At 39.4% G+C, this 17,165-nt stretch overlaps 1 protein-coding gene across 3 annotated transcripts; it reads right to left on the bottom strand.

The window, feature by feature from the left end:
* Positions 1-314: 314 nt before the first annotated feature.
* LOC132977831 (LIM domain and actin-binding protein 1-like) lies at positions 315-15,572 on the bottom strand. 3 transcript variants are annotated; one of them, XM_061042711.1, is made up of 10 exons: positions 15,436-15,572; positions 12,524-12,663; positions 11,616-11,661; positions 7,518-7,934; positions 3,715-3,769; positions 3,019-3,113; positions 2,616-2,694; positions 2,437-2,468; positions 2,201-2,334; positions 315-2,054 (listed from the first exon to the last, which is right to left on the bottom strand). In XM_061042711.1, the coding sequence occupies exons 2-10, from the start codon at positions 12,640-12,642 to the stop codon at positions 1,004-1,006; spliced, it is 2,028 nt and encodes a 675-aa protein (XP_060898694.1). In that variant the 5' UTR covers positions 12,643-12,663; positions 15,436-15,572; the 3' UTR covers positions 315-1,003. The 3 variants fall into 3 exon arrangements, with proteins under 3 accessions (XP_060898694.1, XP_060898696.1, XP_060898695.1); XM_061042713.1 differs by lacking the exons at positions 11,616-11,661; positions 12,524-12,663; positions 15,436-15,572 and adding an exon at positions 8,912-9,050; XM_061042712.1 differs by lacking the exons at positions 11,616-11,661; positions 12,524-12,663; positions 15,436-15,572 and adding an exon at positions 8,815-9,042.
* Between the last annotated feature and the right edge of the window lie 1,593 nt (positions 15,573-17,165).

Genomic DNA, 17,165 nt, shown 5'->3' with positions numbered 1-17,165 from the left:
GCAGTGCAAACATATTCCAAAGTACACTTAAAATAGAAAGGGATTTACATGCCAAATAAAATGGATCACACTTGAAAATGTTACGAGTCCAGAGGGCCCAGCAATGATTAAGCTTTTAGATTGTCAACAGAAGAAAACTTGAAAAATCATTTGATTTTTGATTTATAAAATAAATGCTCTCCTGACTTCAGATGCTATTTCAAGGCTACTCCAAACAGTCACAGCATGACGAAGATGCTCTTTACAGTTTGCCCTTACTGTAGTGCCCAAGTTGTAATTTACAAATCCAGAGCGCCCCCTAGAGGACAGTGCTGTTATTTATGACTTATCAGGAGCTGCGAGAGCCTAATAACTCAACATCAATCAAAAAGACTGCTCTTTAGTCATTTTAAAGCTTTGGAAATAACATACCATAAATTTGCAATATAAGAAATTGAAGTCCATTAAAAAAAAGATCCAGTACCTGTAAGCACTGGCACTCTCAGAGTCTTATCCCTGAGAGAAGAAGAGAGATGAACAAGGTTGGAGAGGACAAAACTATATTTTACTATAAAATGCCCAGATTTTCAGGCTGTGGTATTTTTTGGTAAAGTATTTTAAGGTCTTTTCTTTATTATAGGAAAAGCACAAATAAACATAATGACTGTTGTTATTGATGCAGAGGGGTTAAAGCTGTCATTAAAAGCACTTAAAAATAGCATTAAATAAAATGTGCTTCTATTGAAGAGGGTCCAACAGGCAATAACAACGTTTAAAAGAGGCCAAACATCCAGTAAAATCAGGAGTCCTATTAAAGCTCTATCAAACATTTTCAAAGGGTATAGTAACATATTTGAACTTTACAATTAAAGGCAGTTAATGCAATTTATATGCAAATACATCATATATTTTGGTCCTATAAACTATCAAACCTGGCGAAGCTATATTTGAGATAACTAATCAACTGAGATGACATAACTGAGTGAAATTCTAAAACTGAATGGGCGTGGCACTTTTAGTGTTCCTATGAGTCAGAGTTGTCATCCTCCTCGTCATAGTAGCGGTTCCTCTTAATTATGTCCTCTGCACTCAGCTCCTCAGTTTCACTTCCTTCTTTGTCCTCTTCCCAGAAGCCCACATCCTGGGAGGCACGGTTCTGCTTTGGCTGTGCAGGTGGAGAGCTGGATGGTGAAATACTGTGTGAGGTGCTTCTTAGAGAGCCCTCTTCTGCTGCCATGTTGTCTGCCGCTGCTTTGACTCCCTCTGCTTGGTCTTCCTGTCTTGGAGTCTCCACAACCTCCTCAGTGACAGACTCTCTTAGACTCACGCACTTGCTTTGCTCTTTCTTTTCCTCCGGCTTCACCTCCAGAGGTTCCGGGTCGCTTTTTACGGGTGCTTCTTCAGATTTTTCCTCGAATGATGCTCTCCACTCCAGCAGGGATTTGAGCGGGCGACGAGGCTCCCTGGGGCCTACACTTGCTGCGGGGATGGGTCTGGCTGCAATGGTAAAAGGCCGACAGCGCTCCTTTAGAGAAGAGCTCCTTCTCAGGCTCTTCAGCTCGACCCGCTCTGTGCTCTGGAAAGATGACTGCACCTCATCCTCTGGGGGCCACTTGGCCCTCCATGGTCGGCCTGACGAAGCCCCCTCTGTGACCGGACTGAGGGCTGCTGACTCAGATTTGCCCTCACCACCTTGTGGAGGCCAGGCAACCCTCAGCCTGCGTTTCTCAGCCAGCTTCTCTGTAGCCTGAGGTTTTTCACTGCTGTGTGTCTGCACACGTGTCTCCAGTGCGGCTGTCAGGTCTGTGACTTTTACCTGCGGGGAAGTTTCCTCAGGTGGGGTTGGTGTTTTTTCTGAGACACTCTCAGCTGGACAAAGCTCTGCAGCTGCTGGTTCCTCTTGTTCTTTTGGCTTCATCCCTTCTTCAACCTCCTGTCCATCAGCTCGTGGCGCCCAAAGCTCCTTGTGAGGCCGGTGGCCAAAGCCCTCGTCATAGTTTCCTTTAGCTTTAAACAGCTGGTTAAAATGGGGCTTGCAGTAGACGTTACCATGTAGAGAGGCGTAGTTCCCAAGACTACCAAGGACAGGAAAAAATTTATTATTTTGCTGCTTGTTTTTTCATTTGTGTCTCGTGAAAAATCAGCCTTTGCAAATAGATATCAAGTTTGTTTACTCCTTACATTAAAAGACATTTAAAAAAAAGAAAAAAATATTTGTTACCCGAGTTTCATGCTGCAGTGCACACAGCAGAAGCAACTTTTGTGGTAGACATGCTTCAGAACCACCAGTCTCTCCAGAGGATACACAGTCTTTGAACATGCGTTGCATGTCTCCTTCACAGGGGGGCAGAACTTCTAAAAACACAATAGTTATTGCACAAATAACCATGATTAAAAGAGATTGAAATCAAATTTATTATTATTCATTCATGTTTCCTGATGTGATGTTGAACTCACCCGTAATGCTTTGGGTTGTTCGCTGGTCTCCCCTGAAACGGACAGAACACACAAAAAGTTGTTACTTTGCACTTTGGAAAATTAGAAAAGGGAATAAAACCTAACAGTATTCAATGTAATAGGATAAAGCAATATTGTCGGTAATGCTCTACTCCGTATTTAATATTAGTAAGACTCACCATTGCACTCACGTGCAGCATTGTGTTTCTCTTTTACTGCTGCAGAAGTTTTCGGAGCAGGCAGCTCTGCAGCCACACCCTGCACGGAAAAACACAGAATGAAAAGAAAGAGGAAAACAATCACTATTGCAAACTGGCAGTTACATAAAGGACTGTTGTGGATTTGTCCCTATATCCGGTGCAGGCAGGAAGGAAGAAAGAATACAATGTGCCTACAGTAACAGTAGGAGGTACAGTATATCATAAATCACCAAAAAACAACACGGCGTCCATAATGACTAAAAGTAAACTTAACCTTTGGCTTGTTAACAAACGTGATAAGATTGGCCTTTACATTGTATTTTGGTTGGATAATATCGTTTAGTTTTATATGTTGAACATGTCTTTAACTGATTTAACTCACAGAGGGACTGGTTCCTTGTTTAGAAACAGAGGCCTGGTATTTTGCCATCTTCTCCTTCATAGATGTCCCTTCAACCCGTTTAGATGGAGACACACCTAAAGAACAACACATAAACCTTTGAACAGAGAATTCACATGAAACGTGTACACATTTCAGTAAGACAACAATGTTAAAAGTATTTTCATAATCGCGTTGTGTCATAAAGTGCTGTTTCCTAAAAAAACACTACAAATGTACACAGGTTTGAATTTAGTGTCTTTTAAGGTAAAGTTTAGACAAGTAGTTTTGGATGGAAGATTGGCAGTAATGAGATCACAAAGGGTGGCTGTGGTTCAGTGGTAGAGTTGGTCGTCTCTTGAGGTTGGGGTTCGATTCCCTGCTCTTGCAGTCACATGTTGAAGTGTCCTTGAGCAAGACACTGACACCACAATTTCTACCGATGCTACATCAGCTGTGTGGGAATGTGTATGAATGGGATTAGTTCATCGTTGGTCACGCTTCAGATAGCAGCCTCTGCCACCAGTGTGTGAATGAGGATGGATGGGTGAATGTGACATACAGTATAAAAGTGCTTTGAGTAGTCAGAAGACTTGACGCTGTTCAAGTCTAATTCATTAACTCTGTGTATATCAGTTCCAAACCTTGGTTTATTCAAAGCACTGCATGTTTTTGTATTTGTGTGTTTTTTGTCTTTACCTCCATGTTGGTCCATGTCCTCTGAGGAAGAACTGCGTAGAGTTGTCCTGGCAACCTGGCAGAGTTAAATGATTGGTGGCATTAGAAGTCCAGCTGACAAAAACTGCTGCTTTAAACTTGTACAAACTCCAACACTGTTCGCCCTCTACGTAAAGTGATTTTTTTTAAAGACATTTTTAATGGACAATGTTTTACTGCCTTCCTGTCTTTCAGCCAAACAAACATCATCAATCTTTCATTCTCATGAAACACAGAGTGTTGGCTTTAAGATTTGTATCAGATCTTTTTTGAACATGCCCTAGTCTATTTTTATACACAAAAACACAGATTCATAAACCTTTGAATTTGCTTACAATGGTCAGCACACTGCTGTGATGCGAAGAACACAAAAAATAATACTTTTATAAAAGTAGAACTAAGTAACCTTTTTCCCCATACAGACGATCACATCTTAAAGCATCCATCACAGAAAAGTAAAAAAATAAACCTTTACCAGAATTTTCCTGTATTGTTCTGACTTTTTCTTAACAGATTTGAAGCTTTAAAAGAAAGCCTTCGAGGACCATGTACAGTACCTATATCTGTCCCCTGTTTGACCTTTCCTGTCATAAGAATGTTGTTTGAATATACTTTCCAAACACCAAACTACAGACTACATGCAGCACTGCAATCAGACAGAAAAATGTAAAAAGGTATCTGCAAAGACAGCCACCAACATGTCTTCGACCTGAAGTCCAGAGAACCACAGCTACCCCGCCGAAGTGTTTATGTTTTTCTTGTTGTAGCATGTGTCACCAATAATAGCTTAACCAGAGTTTCTCTCAGCAGTTATCCTACACCCTGAGTGGAAACGTTCTAGTCAGTTAAATCAGCCTTTTCCTTCAGTCTGCGAACGTACCTCTTCAGTTAGACAGCAGCAAACTGCAGTAACTGGCAGCAGCCTAATTGTGTTAACTGAAGAAGAAATTTAAACGTTTGAGACAGTACTGACCTAGTAGCAGTGTAAATTTTGTGAACAAAAAAAATGGTTGATGAGCAAAAAATAAGATAATTGTAGATACAATTCTGACAAGTATGTTTTGTTTTTCGTTAGCGAGACAAAACGTGACTAAAATGTTTACTGCGGGCTATGGGACACTCAAAATCCTTTATACTTTCCCCCACTCTGCATCTTATCCACTGGTCATTTTACAAGGAGTGGTGTGTGTGTGTGTGTGCTGACAGGCAGAAAGCAGGAGGAGAGCATGTCGTCTTGAAAAAGAGAGACAGAGGCCGGCGTGATAATGAGCGTTAATGAGCTAACAGCATTAAAGAAAAGTACTCCACTACTCAGCATTGTCACCAGTATGGTGTTGTAGTGCGTATTGATAGTGCAGTAATATGTTCCCTGTAAGTGTTTTATGATTGTATTAATATGTATGTCACATGTTATTGCTCTAGATGTTTTTTAGGTATGTTAATGGAGGTTTTTCTGAGGCAATACATGACATAAAAAGGAATGATGTGAAAGTGGCGGCCAAAGCAACAGAGTCCGCTATCATCGCTATACTAAGAATATTGACCTTTATATCAATTATATCAACTGCTTTTCTGCAGCTGAGAAAAGGATACTCAGGAACAGAAAACATAATGCAGCTGTTTGATTTTCTTCACAAAGATCGCAACAGTTGCGTGCACCTCTCACTCGCTCCCTATGAATTCCGTTGATTATATCCTGCTGCGTTCTCACATCAGCTCACTCGGACTTGATGTGCAAATATACTAGGAGGCTTGCAGGTTTGCAGGAGAAATTTCGGATTAAGTCAGAGTGACGTAGAGTCTGAAAATTCAGCTGTTTGCGTTCACTCTGTAGTTTTTCAGGAGTTTTGTGCAAGTGTGAACAAGGCTGAAGAGTAAATCTAAAAAAGCATGGTGTTGCCATGCTCCTTGTCTACCCTCTGAATTTTTTCACTTCTCCTTTCTTAGCGATAATACCAAACTGTCAGTCACACATACAAGCATTTTTTAAGAGCCTGCAAGTGTCTGAGGCACTTGTGGGCATAGCCGCTGTGAATACCTCTGAATCAATATGATCAATTTGCAATATGATCTTAAAACTGGAAAGCAGATCAGATGCCCAGGACTGTTTGATATTCAGTAAAAACCCTGTGCCTAAAATGAAAAGGGAGATCAAGAGTTTGCTCCTTCGAGGTGACTGTCTGAAAACTGAAACTGCCGTAGGTCAGGAATGTTCCTGCATTCCTCTACTGAGGAAGGTGAAGAGCGGAGGACTTGTTGTTTTGTGCTGAGAGGAAGAGAGACGCTTAGAGAGGGAGAGGCAGTGGGAAGGATAGAGACGGGTGGGGGGACGGGAAAAACTCAGGTGGAACAAGACCACTCATAAAACAGAGAAGGAAACAAGTAAGAAAACATTTGAAAAGAAAAGAAGGGAAACAGTTTGTTGTTTATATGGTCAGTAACAGGTGACTTCTTATATATCTCCAACTCCTGAAAGTCATTTGTCTTACACTTGAGAGATAGTTTTTAAAAAGGACTAAAGGAATCGGATACTATTGCAATATGTTCAAACTTAAGTACTTTTAACAGCAGGGGTCTTCTTACATTTTATCTCCACTATGAAATCCTTTTTAATTATATGATTTTCCACTTGCCATGTGTCTTTATATATTTTTTTTTTTTACAACACTAAGACAAAGACAAGTAAAAACATCAACCTTTAAGAATTAAATGGACTTTTTGTGTTTATTAATACAATTTAAGTCTTTTGGGTTTTGTGGACTATAAATATTGTAGGACTAAAACTGTTAAAACACACTTGAAAATGTACTGGACAAAATATATATATGATATTATCTGCTTAATGTTTCAGCCCCTATTCTTCAGCTTCAGTCAGCTAGGGTATAAAATATGAGCTGGTATCGTACTCTATTAAATAGCCCCAAATTCACAGTAAAATTACATTACTTGCGTTTAGTTTAGTTTGTTCATGGTCACTTTTGATTTGCTGTAAGGCATAGTGACCAGTAACCATATAGGTCTTGTAGATTTGGCTCTTAATAGTAGGAGTTCCTTCAAAAATGTAAAGTAATTATACAGTAGTTGAGAAAGCAGCTTGAGGTTATGCAAGAGTTGGCAAATTTGAACCATATCCTCAGTACAGTAAATCCCACTGATCAACATTGTGGTTGCAGTTAATGCATGAAAAGCAGGGCCAATAGATGCTCAGCTGTCAACGCTGTCAATAAAGAAAGGACTAAGACAAGAATGTATGCACAAACTGAGAACTTTTGCTGGTACATCAATGATTATTAAGGAGGATTGCCTCGATTCAGAAGAAGTTTTCGTTATGTGTCCAAAATAGAATCCTAGAATCCAAACAGAGTTAGGAAGGTCTGCTTTTAGTTATTACGCACCAAACACTCAGAATCTGTTTCAAAACTGTTAAAATCAACGCAGTTTTCATTATTTCATTATCATTATTAACACTGAGACAATTCTAAGTTTTGATTTCTGATTTGATTGATTTTAACTGTTTTTGCTTTTAACATCTAAAATTGTTATTACTTACTATGATTTTGACTCTATTTTCATTGTATTTTCTTGCCTTTTAACTGCATGTACTTCCTGTTTTACTATTGCTGTTCTCTTGTTTTTTCTGTATCTTGTACCTCGGCACCATTGCAAATGAGGGTTCATCCTCAATGTGTTTGTGAGGATTTAAATAAAATAAATGAGGATGATGATGAGAAATAAGGCTGCAGAACAGCAGAAGACTCTTATAAAGTATACGTGTATGTAAGTACCTTTCCCTTAGCGTCCTCTCCCCTCTCAAACTTCATCTTCAGGTTGTTCAGTGGCACTTGGGCTTTCTCATAAGAGGCACGGGGGCTGGTTGGAACTTGCTCTTCCAGCTTTTCAGGTCTGTCACTGTGTGTCAGCTCATCCTTGTCCATCCCTCTCTCTTCTTCACCTCTGTTTGCTTTCAGATCTGTGAGTGGACCTCCTTGATCGGTCCGCACGGTGGGGCTCTTCATCGGAGGAGATTGCTCAGTGATAGACGGGGTTCTGGCCAGAGCAGAAGGTCTGCGTCGGATGCTAGACTGGATTGGAGGTGGGACTGAAGCAGATTTGTCCCTATCGCTGCTCCCTCTCTGCTCCCAGCGCTTCTTCAGAGCACTCAGGTTGGTTGACCGCAGGGAGGGCGATGCACTCTCAGAGACCTGTGAAGAAGACAATAGGCACTTTAAGGCCAAACTTCAAGTAAAAACATCAATCAAAATCAAAAGGGCACACTCTGCTAATGTCACTGAAGAATTATTGAAGTATTTTCTGTTGGCAACCCAGCTTGTACAGTGCTAAGCGTACAGCTCAGCACCATGGAAGAAAGGAAATGCCAGGATATGAACTTGGCTTCTGACAGATGAGAGGAACAGCTGTTCAAAGTTGGACAAGGAAGTAGATGTTATGCTGCGGCTGCTGAAAGAAAAACGACTGGCTCAAGATGTAGATAGCAGGGCTCAGCATGCCTTTTTTTCTCTCCAGCTGCATTCTTCTCCACACCACAACTTCACCTTTCCTAAAGACCCCTGAGGAGGGCTATGTTCAACACTCAGCCACTCATGTCCACACAACATGTGGAGCAGTAAACAGAGCAACAGGAGGCACACTGCTGCTGATGTGTAACACCAGAAACTTCCTTAATTATAAAAAGAGGAATGGTAAGTTGAAGAAAGAGGATGTGGACATGCATATAATCAAACTCTTATAAGTAAACTAATACACCAATAAATAGATACAAAGACGAGTAAGCCTTGGTAAGAAAGCAGGTCAATAAGAAACATGAACACACTGACACAAATTAAATCTCACAAATCATAAAAACTACTTGTCAATTCTAGACTTTTCAGATTTTACAAACATACTGTAACTTTAAGTATCCAAAATAATTTTCTAGCCTAGCGTATCAGTGCAACTACATTTAGACAGATAGATAAACTGAAAACCAATCCTCACAGAAAAAGAAAAAGTATAAAGTAAAAAGCCTGAACAAAAAGGAACAGTCCCCCCCCCCAGAAGAGAGGACAAAAACCACACAATTACTCTCTTTGTGATGCAAGTCCGGTTGAATGGAGAGAACTAGACAGTGGCAAGATTGTGCCCGTTTTTTTGAGCAAAAAGCAAAAAAGAAAGAAGAAACCTCTGCTGTAAATGTCCTGGAGTGGCCAGACGAGTTGAAGCACAAACAGGCACTAAAGAAAATTAGTCATTTAGTTGTTCCTTCTCTACAGGTTCAGTGTGCCGGGACAACGAGAGGCAGAGCTCTCTCAGATGTTAGCAGCTAGTCAAATACTGTTCATGAGAACGAGTCCAGCCCCTTTAACTCCAGGAGAGTGAATGGGAGAGAGAGAGAGAGAGGGTCAGATACCCAGGAAACCAGAGCAGGAAATGATACATTCAGGGAAAGTTAACTCTTTATTCACTGTCACTGACATTGTACACTCAAAATTAAAATAACTTCATACCACTTGTCCAAAAATCAGGAGCAGCTTATGACAGATGCTAAGTTTTTATACTTGTGGCAAGATCGGCGTCATAAGAAGTCCTCATCAGGTAATATCAAACAGAACGGACTAGTATTCTACGACTCTGTTTTAGCTCAACTTGCAATTGTAAGTGTATCAGGAAACTATCCTTCTTCTCACTCCTCTGTGTCTCTCCTCCTATTTCTCTCTTCATGCATTACAGCTGATTACAGATGTTTAATGGAGATCTGTTTGACAATCAGACGGTTCTTCATGTCTGTTTTTTTGTTTGGCACCATTAAACGTAGTACAGATTAACGGTTATAGAGTAGTATTTATCTCTAGTAGTATTCATCTCCCACTAACCACTCCTCATGATGAGTTATAGCCTTTGATATGTGATAACAAACTTTGTAAAACTGTTTTATGAACACAGCATTAGATATCCCCAGGTAACATTTGTAACTCACTCCGACACCGTCACTGTTCTCCCCTGATTCTTGTCACACCACAACTCAATTAATTCAGTGTGTCTGTTTTGTCTCCTTATTCTGAACTGTTCCTGGTCTCTTTGATAAGTAACAGGCTCATGATTAAAAGCCTAAGATCCATTGTCTACATATAAATAGACAGTTTTTTCCTCTTCATGGACAAGACTTGCAATTAAAACCGATTTTTATTAATAGGAAAAAAGGTAGAAGTGGGTCAGAAAAATGTAGAGGAATCAGGCGCTCATTAAGAACAGGGGACATTAATGTTAAATATAACTGTGGCACTACCGCGTGTTACGTCACATCCTGTTGTCTGTCTTTGATTTGAATCACTGTGGTCTCCAACCTGCAAGATTCCCTTTAATGCCTGCAACCACTGTTTTTTTTTTTATCAGTAACTTCGAACAGCCTAAAAAAATGTCTAAGAATGCAAAAATAAATGACATCAAGCAAAGGAAGGCAGTAAAACGTGTGTCTGTGAAGCAGTTGACTAAGAATGGCTCATTAATGCCACTTATTTTTGTATACTGTTTTTCATCATTCTGTAAGGAAACCCCCCTTCATCCCCCGTTCCCTGAGTGTCACACAGACACACACACAGACACACACACACACACACACACACACAGACACACACACACACACACACACACACACACACACACACACACACACACACACACACACACACACACACACACACACACACACACACACACACACACACACACACACACACACACACACACACACACACACACACACACACACACACACACACACACACACACACACACACACACACACACACACACACACACACACACACACACACACACACACACACACACACACACACACACACACACACACACACACACACACACACACACACACACACACACACACACACACAAACAGATGGTCTTTTACACCACTTATTCAAACCTGCCTCAGACTCATCAGGGCACAATGTTATCCACAAAAAATCTTGACTGGACCTCCACATCCTTGTAATAGTGCTATAAGCTTATTAATACACATGTTTGGTTCCTGAAAAGTTTAACAAATTAAATGTATTTGATCTGATAAGTATATAAGTATACAACCAGCATTTGGAAAATAATTTTGTCTTTACAAAATTGTATAAGTTCTGTGTTTTTTATACTGCAGTTAGATAAATAATGCAGGAAAATAGCTCTCATATACAATGGACTTTAAGAGTAAAAAACAAGCCACCCCAGCACTATCAATACCAGGAAGATCATTAAACAAAGACTAAAGAAGATGACAAGATTTAGTGCAGCTGGCTCCTACACATATTCACACAAACAAACTGATAAACAATCACCAGTTTTTCAGGTATATAAACAGCAACAATACCTTGTATTTCCTCATCATGGTATTAGCAAATCAGTAACTCATATAATCCCAGTCCAGATTTGTTTATGAGTGAGTCAGAGTGACAAAGGAGGGAACTACAAAGAGGCCTGCTGGGGATTATACTGTAGTAGGATTATGGGTTTGATAGCCTGCCCATCGCAACAAGTGGCCAATGAGAGGTCAGTGTAGACAAGACATGTGGCCCAGACAGTGTGTTGGCATGGTGAGTGTGTGCATGTATGTGTGTGTACCCGTCATCTAGTCATACAATAATTAGCTCAGCACCAGCAGCAGCTACTGAGCAAATGAAGCAAGACAAGCAGCAAACACACACTCAATAAGCATGTGGTTTGTTAAGAGAGGCGTATCAAATTTCTTGAAACAAGATGTATCATTGATTTAGATTAATGAATAACAGTTTAAGCAGTGAACTTATATTACATAACTGTGAATAAGTGTCTCATGACAGAAATAAAATATCCTCAAGCATTCTAGACATACTTACTCCTTTTTTCTTCTCTGCACTGGCCTCCCCAGCAGCTCGTTGGTACCTGAGAGAGAGACAGACACAACACTGACCTCTGCTGACTCCACACAAAAATACAACTTACAAAATATAGTTCTTACAAAAAAATGATACCCTCTTTCATGAACTTGGCAATACGTAAGGTTTTTTAGATATCATTTCTATTCAGTTCAGTTTACCTTGTTGTGGTTTGAGGGGTGATACATTTTAAATTTGGTGCTTACACTGAAAAATGTTTTATAAATTTGTACCTGACCAAGAGTAGGCACATTATATTAGAAATATTTTTTGTTAATAATTTTTGTAATTCTCTTAATACCCTGACACAACGACTAAATGAAATTGTCAGGAACATTTTAACAATTTGAAAATATCATGTGTCTGTGGTCTTCACAAGTCTGTAATAATCCAGTCCATTTTCTTCATTCTGACTGAATGGAACTTCAGATTGTTTAACTACCTGTTTACCTACTCTGCCCATGGATTGATTGCAAATGACAGGAGACAGGAGCTATAGATGGTCACCATCTATAATGTCCTTCACCATAAGTCAGTTCGAGCATTTTTTGCATGAGTGGTTTAAGTATTTTTTTTAGATCCATAATTTTGATATCTTTCTCACTGTTGTTGGTTAGCCAAAAGTTACCTACCCCTGCTTTAAAAAACAAAACACCATAATACACAACATTAAATCATAAATTACTGAAATGTTTAATTTAGCATTAATGTTCGAATGGAACTGGAATCACAATCAAAAATACTTCCACAGGTGGAAACTGGGGAAATGTCTTTAAGGGAATTTTTTTTTTTTTTCTGTTACAAAGTAACAACTGTAAATGCGAAAAAAACAACAACAGAGAAGTCACAAAAAACAAGGTATTACTTACTTGGAGAAGCGTTCAGCGATGGCATTGTTTTTCCCTCGGCTAGTCAGTGACAGCTCATTCGCGGTTACACGCAAGGACTGTGTTGCCCAGGAACGTCGATTAAAGGGACCACTTTCCATCTCTGGCAGCGATGAGATTACCTGAAATACAAATACAACCACCATTTAACAAGTAATGCAACTCCTCACTCTTTATAATATCCTAAACCTTTACTGGAAAAAAACCCAACTTAAATAATACAAGAACCATTCACCAGAAATTGCTAATTCTACTTTTTTTGTATTAGTCCCCCACTTACAAGTTTTGTGTTTAAGAACATTAAAAAACTGAACATTCATAGACAAAACAGCTGTTTTTTAAAAAAAATAAACAAGGGTAAAATCTAACTTGATGAGTACACACTCTTGTTTTGCATGTTTGTGCCATCCTCTCCATCAGTTTACCTCCTGTAATCCCCCCCCCCCAACACTCCACCTGACAGAGTCTACATACCAAAGAGTGCTTGGACAGTGTTGTGCTCAGACAGCCAGGTATTTTAAACAAACAGATCAACATGTTCAAACTTGAATTTCAGCATGGGCCGCTTGATCGCCAAGATGGAAGAAACAAACTACAAGCAGCTAACTTCAGCATGAGCACATTATCATTATGAGAGAAGGGAGGCGTATACATAAATATGTACACAATGCACTTTGTAATACCTTCAATCTCATTTCCCTGCAAGCCTTTTGCTAGATCTTTGCTAAAAGATATAAAACGTGATACCACAGTGCCTGTGTTTCTGAATTGTAATCTGTCATCACGACTCTGCACTTTATCTGCAAAAAACTAAGACTTGTTCGCTGCCCTCTTGGCCAGGTCACTCTTGTGAAAGAGATCTTGATCTCAATGGGCTAAATACCTGGTTAAATAAAGGTTAAATAAAAAATAAAAATCTTTCTTTAACTTCACTCCAACAAACAAACACCTAGCAAATAAGTACCACAGACAGATGACGAGTCTCAGACGCACGCTTCGTCTCCATAGATTGCTCTAAATACAGGCCATGTTGAATCCCTTTTTAGTGCTCAGACAGTATGTTACAACCGTGTATAATCACCACAAACGATAGAGTTAATAATCTCTTACTGTCTGGGACTTTTTCACCATGGTGCACCTATTACATCACCACCCAGATGAAAGCAACACTGGTGACAAGTAGTGAGAGAACTTTGGACTGGACTTCAATATGAATCTGAACTCTCAGAAACAATTAAATCCAAGTATCCTTCTGACTGTATCACCTAAAGAGAAACACATTTAGAAAGTAGCAATAGCTAATTGTATGACATTGCTACTTTATGACTAAATATAATTGAATGAATTGCATTTCATAAATTGTCAGACTATTGTTAGTAAATGGGCAGAGGAAAGGATTAACACATGAAAGGCATGGTTTTCCTCTGCTCAGGTACAATGAATGGGTTCATATGTCTAAATGGCTAGGGGGTGTTTACTGTTGCTACAGGTTTCCAGTCCTGATGGGCAGGTTAGATTAGGTTGATAAATTGTTAGAAGTTGTGCTGCTGGGTTTAGTTATTATTGAGTAGTTCAGTGGACCTAAGCATATAAACATTTCAGTCTGACAGCCATGTTAAAAATGTGCTCATTAGTTAACTTTTTCCCATTCTTCCTTTTAACACAGTTGGAGGCTGTGCATGTAGCATGCAATGGATGACAGGCAGGGACACACCCCAGAAAGATCACAAGTCCTTCCCAAGGACAACACAGGTGGACTGAGTTTAGAGTCGCCAGTCACCTCATTTGCATATCCTTAAACTATTAAAGCAGACCAAATCATCAGTCTAGAAAAACAGGTAAAACAAATAACCTTCCAACAAAAACAACATGGGTTGTGAATCGTACTCAAGTTATTCTCCCATAAGTGCACAAAGAGAAGAGCTGAACAGAGCTGTCATCATTTATGATTTAAATTAAGAATAGGGTGAGGTCATGGCAAGCTTTATCTGTATGTGAACACGACCTTAACGCCTTTACATGCGGATACTCTGCATTTTAAGAACATTGACTAAATCGTCTCTAATCAGAGGTATAAAAAAGGCATCAGAACATAAACAAAGCCTGAGTTACAAATGCCTCTCTGTTCAGAAAGAGCAGCGAGCACCTTTACAGACTATCTGATGTATGACCTTTTGAAGACTGATCATCTAAACTCCAGCATTAAGCTTCATCCCCATCACTTGTTATCTGCTAAAGGTGGATACTGACCCTTAACCCCTCACAATATAGTCCAGTTCTCCTTGACAACTAGTAGGCTAACCAAAACACAGTTATACAGTATGACACATGTATAAGGAGGAGTCCGCATTTCTGAACACATGATTGCCCTTAGAAGATATTATTTTTAGAAAACAAAAACAAAAGCACAAATGATGTTACTCAACTGAGTTCAACCTGAAGAATCAGTAGTGAGGCGACGTAAACAGATATGACTCATGATACAAAGTGGCTTCCCAGTTCACAGGGCCAACATGTTCTGAGAAGAGCTGTAACGTCAGGTGTGTTACACGGCAAACAATTTGCACTGAACGTTTGTCACTTCGGCGAAAACACAAACTATAGGCTACAGTAAACATAGGCTGATAAAGCTTTTTAGATAATTAATAATTAATAAGACTGTAGAATATAACGAGAAAAGCAAAAAAGAACAGGAGCTGGACTGGTTAGATTTTCCCAAACGACGCTGAGCTCTTTTTTTTAAAGCAAAGCTATCTGGTGCTTAAGAATACAACGAAAATCTAAAAACACGCAAAGTCATTCGACTTTCATTATACACACTGTAGTAATTTAACAATAGTCCTAACTAGAGTTATTTACATGTTTCCATGTCCTCGCTTTGAGTTTGGTCTTACCTTGCGAACTTCCGTTGACTGACTCTTTATGTGAAAGAAAGGTGAGACACCTGACACTCGCTGCTGCCACTGCGTCACCGCCCGGTGTGCACCCGTGAGGTAGAGTGAACAGAAAGGTGTCCTGGGAGTGGAAGAGCTGGGTCATGTGGTTCCTGTACAACCAATGACCTCGGGTATTGCACTACCCCTACCTGTTGCATTTGTGTGAGCGCGAGAGCTTTTCCAGCATGCATACCACCCATAGCCCACCTCCCACCCAAACATTCCTGAGAACCATGAGCTGTCCTCGTTCATTTTTCAAGAGACGAGGAAGGCAAGAAAGGAAGCAGACATGCTGTATACTGCGCTATTGATTCCCTTAGGCTGGCAGTGCAGTGAAATACACTTAGATGCAATAAGTTATTTACATTATGATGAATAATAAGATATACTAATAATGAGAAAAACATTATGATTACTGATCAACTCGATGTTGGTATATAGCCTTTAGCATATCTAGGCTACACAATTTTTTTTTTTTTTTTACAAAGAATTAAAATAAAAACCAAAGTTGACATGTGCATATTATGTAGCCTACTATAGGCATATGTATTTAAAACATGGAACAACATTTTTAGACTGTCTAATAATAATGAACTTTAATCTGAGAACTGCAGTAATGGTAGCTCTTTTATGATGCAGACTAAGTATGGCAACATCACAGCTCGGTCTTTGTAGCCTATAACTCTGAGCAGGTCAAACAGTATGGAAACACATAGGCATAATAAACCATCAGCTGATATGAGGCTGTTAACTGCCTTTTAAAACATAGAATTAAGGAGTTGAATGTTACATTATTATTAGCAGTAGTCTTCTGACAGTTTAATGGCTAATGTTGGAGTGTGTAAATGTTTCACTGCATAGTATTTTATCATCATCACATAATTGTTCTTTTAGTGTGTATTGTGGTGTTGTATTTTGTTTTTGTTGAACATGATCTCGTCGTCCTTCTCCTCCTCCTCCTCCTCCTCCTCCTCCTTCTTCACCTTCTGGACTGTATTTGTCTCTTTTTCTCATGTCTGTGCTTTCTTTTTGGGTTTGTCTTATATTTCTTTTTTGCTGCTGCCATTTTGGCCAGGCCTTGCTTGAAAAAGAGGTCATTTGATCTCAAGCAATTCTTGCCTGGTAAAATAAAGGTAAAATAAAAAATAAATAAATGCCATGGAGGGTCAGTAGGCCTGTAGCCAATATGATGAAAAGCACACTGAATAATCAATGGCTGATGAAAACGGAAACTAATATATCAAAATACTTAAAACGAGATGGATAAAACCTAATTGATTGTTTTTATCGAAGAGAATTCTGATGTAATAAATGATTTGTTTCAGGATAAGATATCAAGTCAAGTGACTTTTCAGACATCAAATCAGGGGCCTGAAAATGATAAGATATGGCCTAAAGCAAAAACGTTATGCAGAAAACAGAAAACAGAAAACTCAATAAAATAAATCAAGTTGACACAATTTATGATGACGATATGAGCAGTTGGGATGGGGGGGGGGGGCAACTTTGGTCACAGCAAGGGCCACATTCATTTGATTCTCACTGCCAGAGGGCCAAATTGTAGTACACAAAAACGATAACAGACGATTATGTCTCAAATTGAACTCAACAGACTTTCGTCTACTCTGCTCCTTCTACAGGAACATGCTGCAAAAAGACTGGAAAATAACTGAACTGATTTCTTTGAA

This window comes from Labrus mixtus, chromosome 7 (genome assembly GCF_963584025.1).
Source record: "Labrus mixtus chromosome 7, fLabMix1.1, whole genome shotgun sequence".
Taxonomy (NCBI): Eukaryota; Metazoa; Chordata; class Actinopteri; order Labriformes; family Labridae; genus Labrus; species Labrus mixtus.
This window is presented reverse-complemented; position numbering and strand designations above follow the sequence as displayed.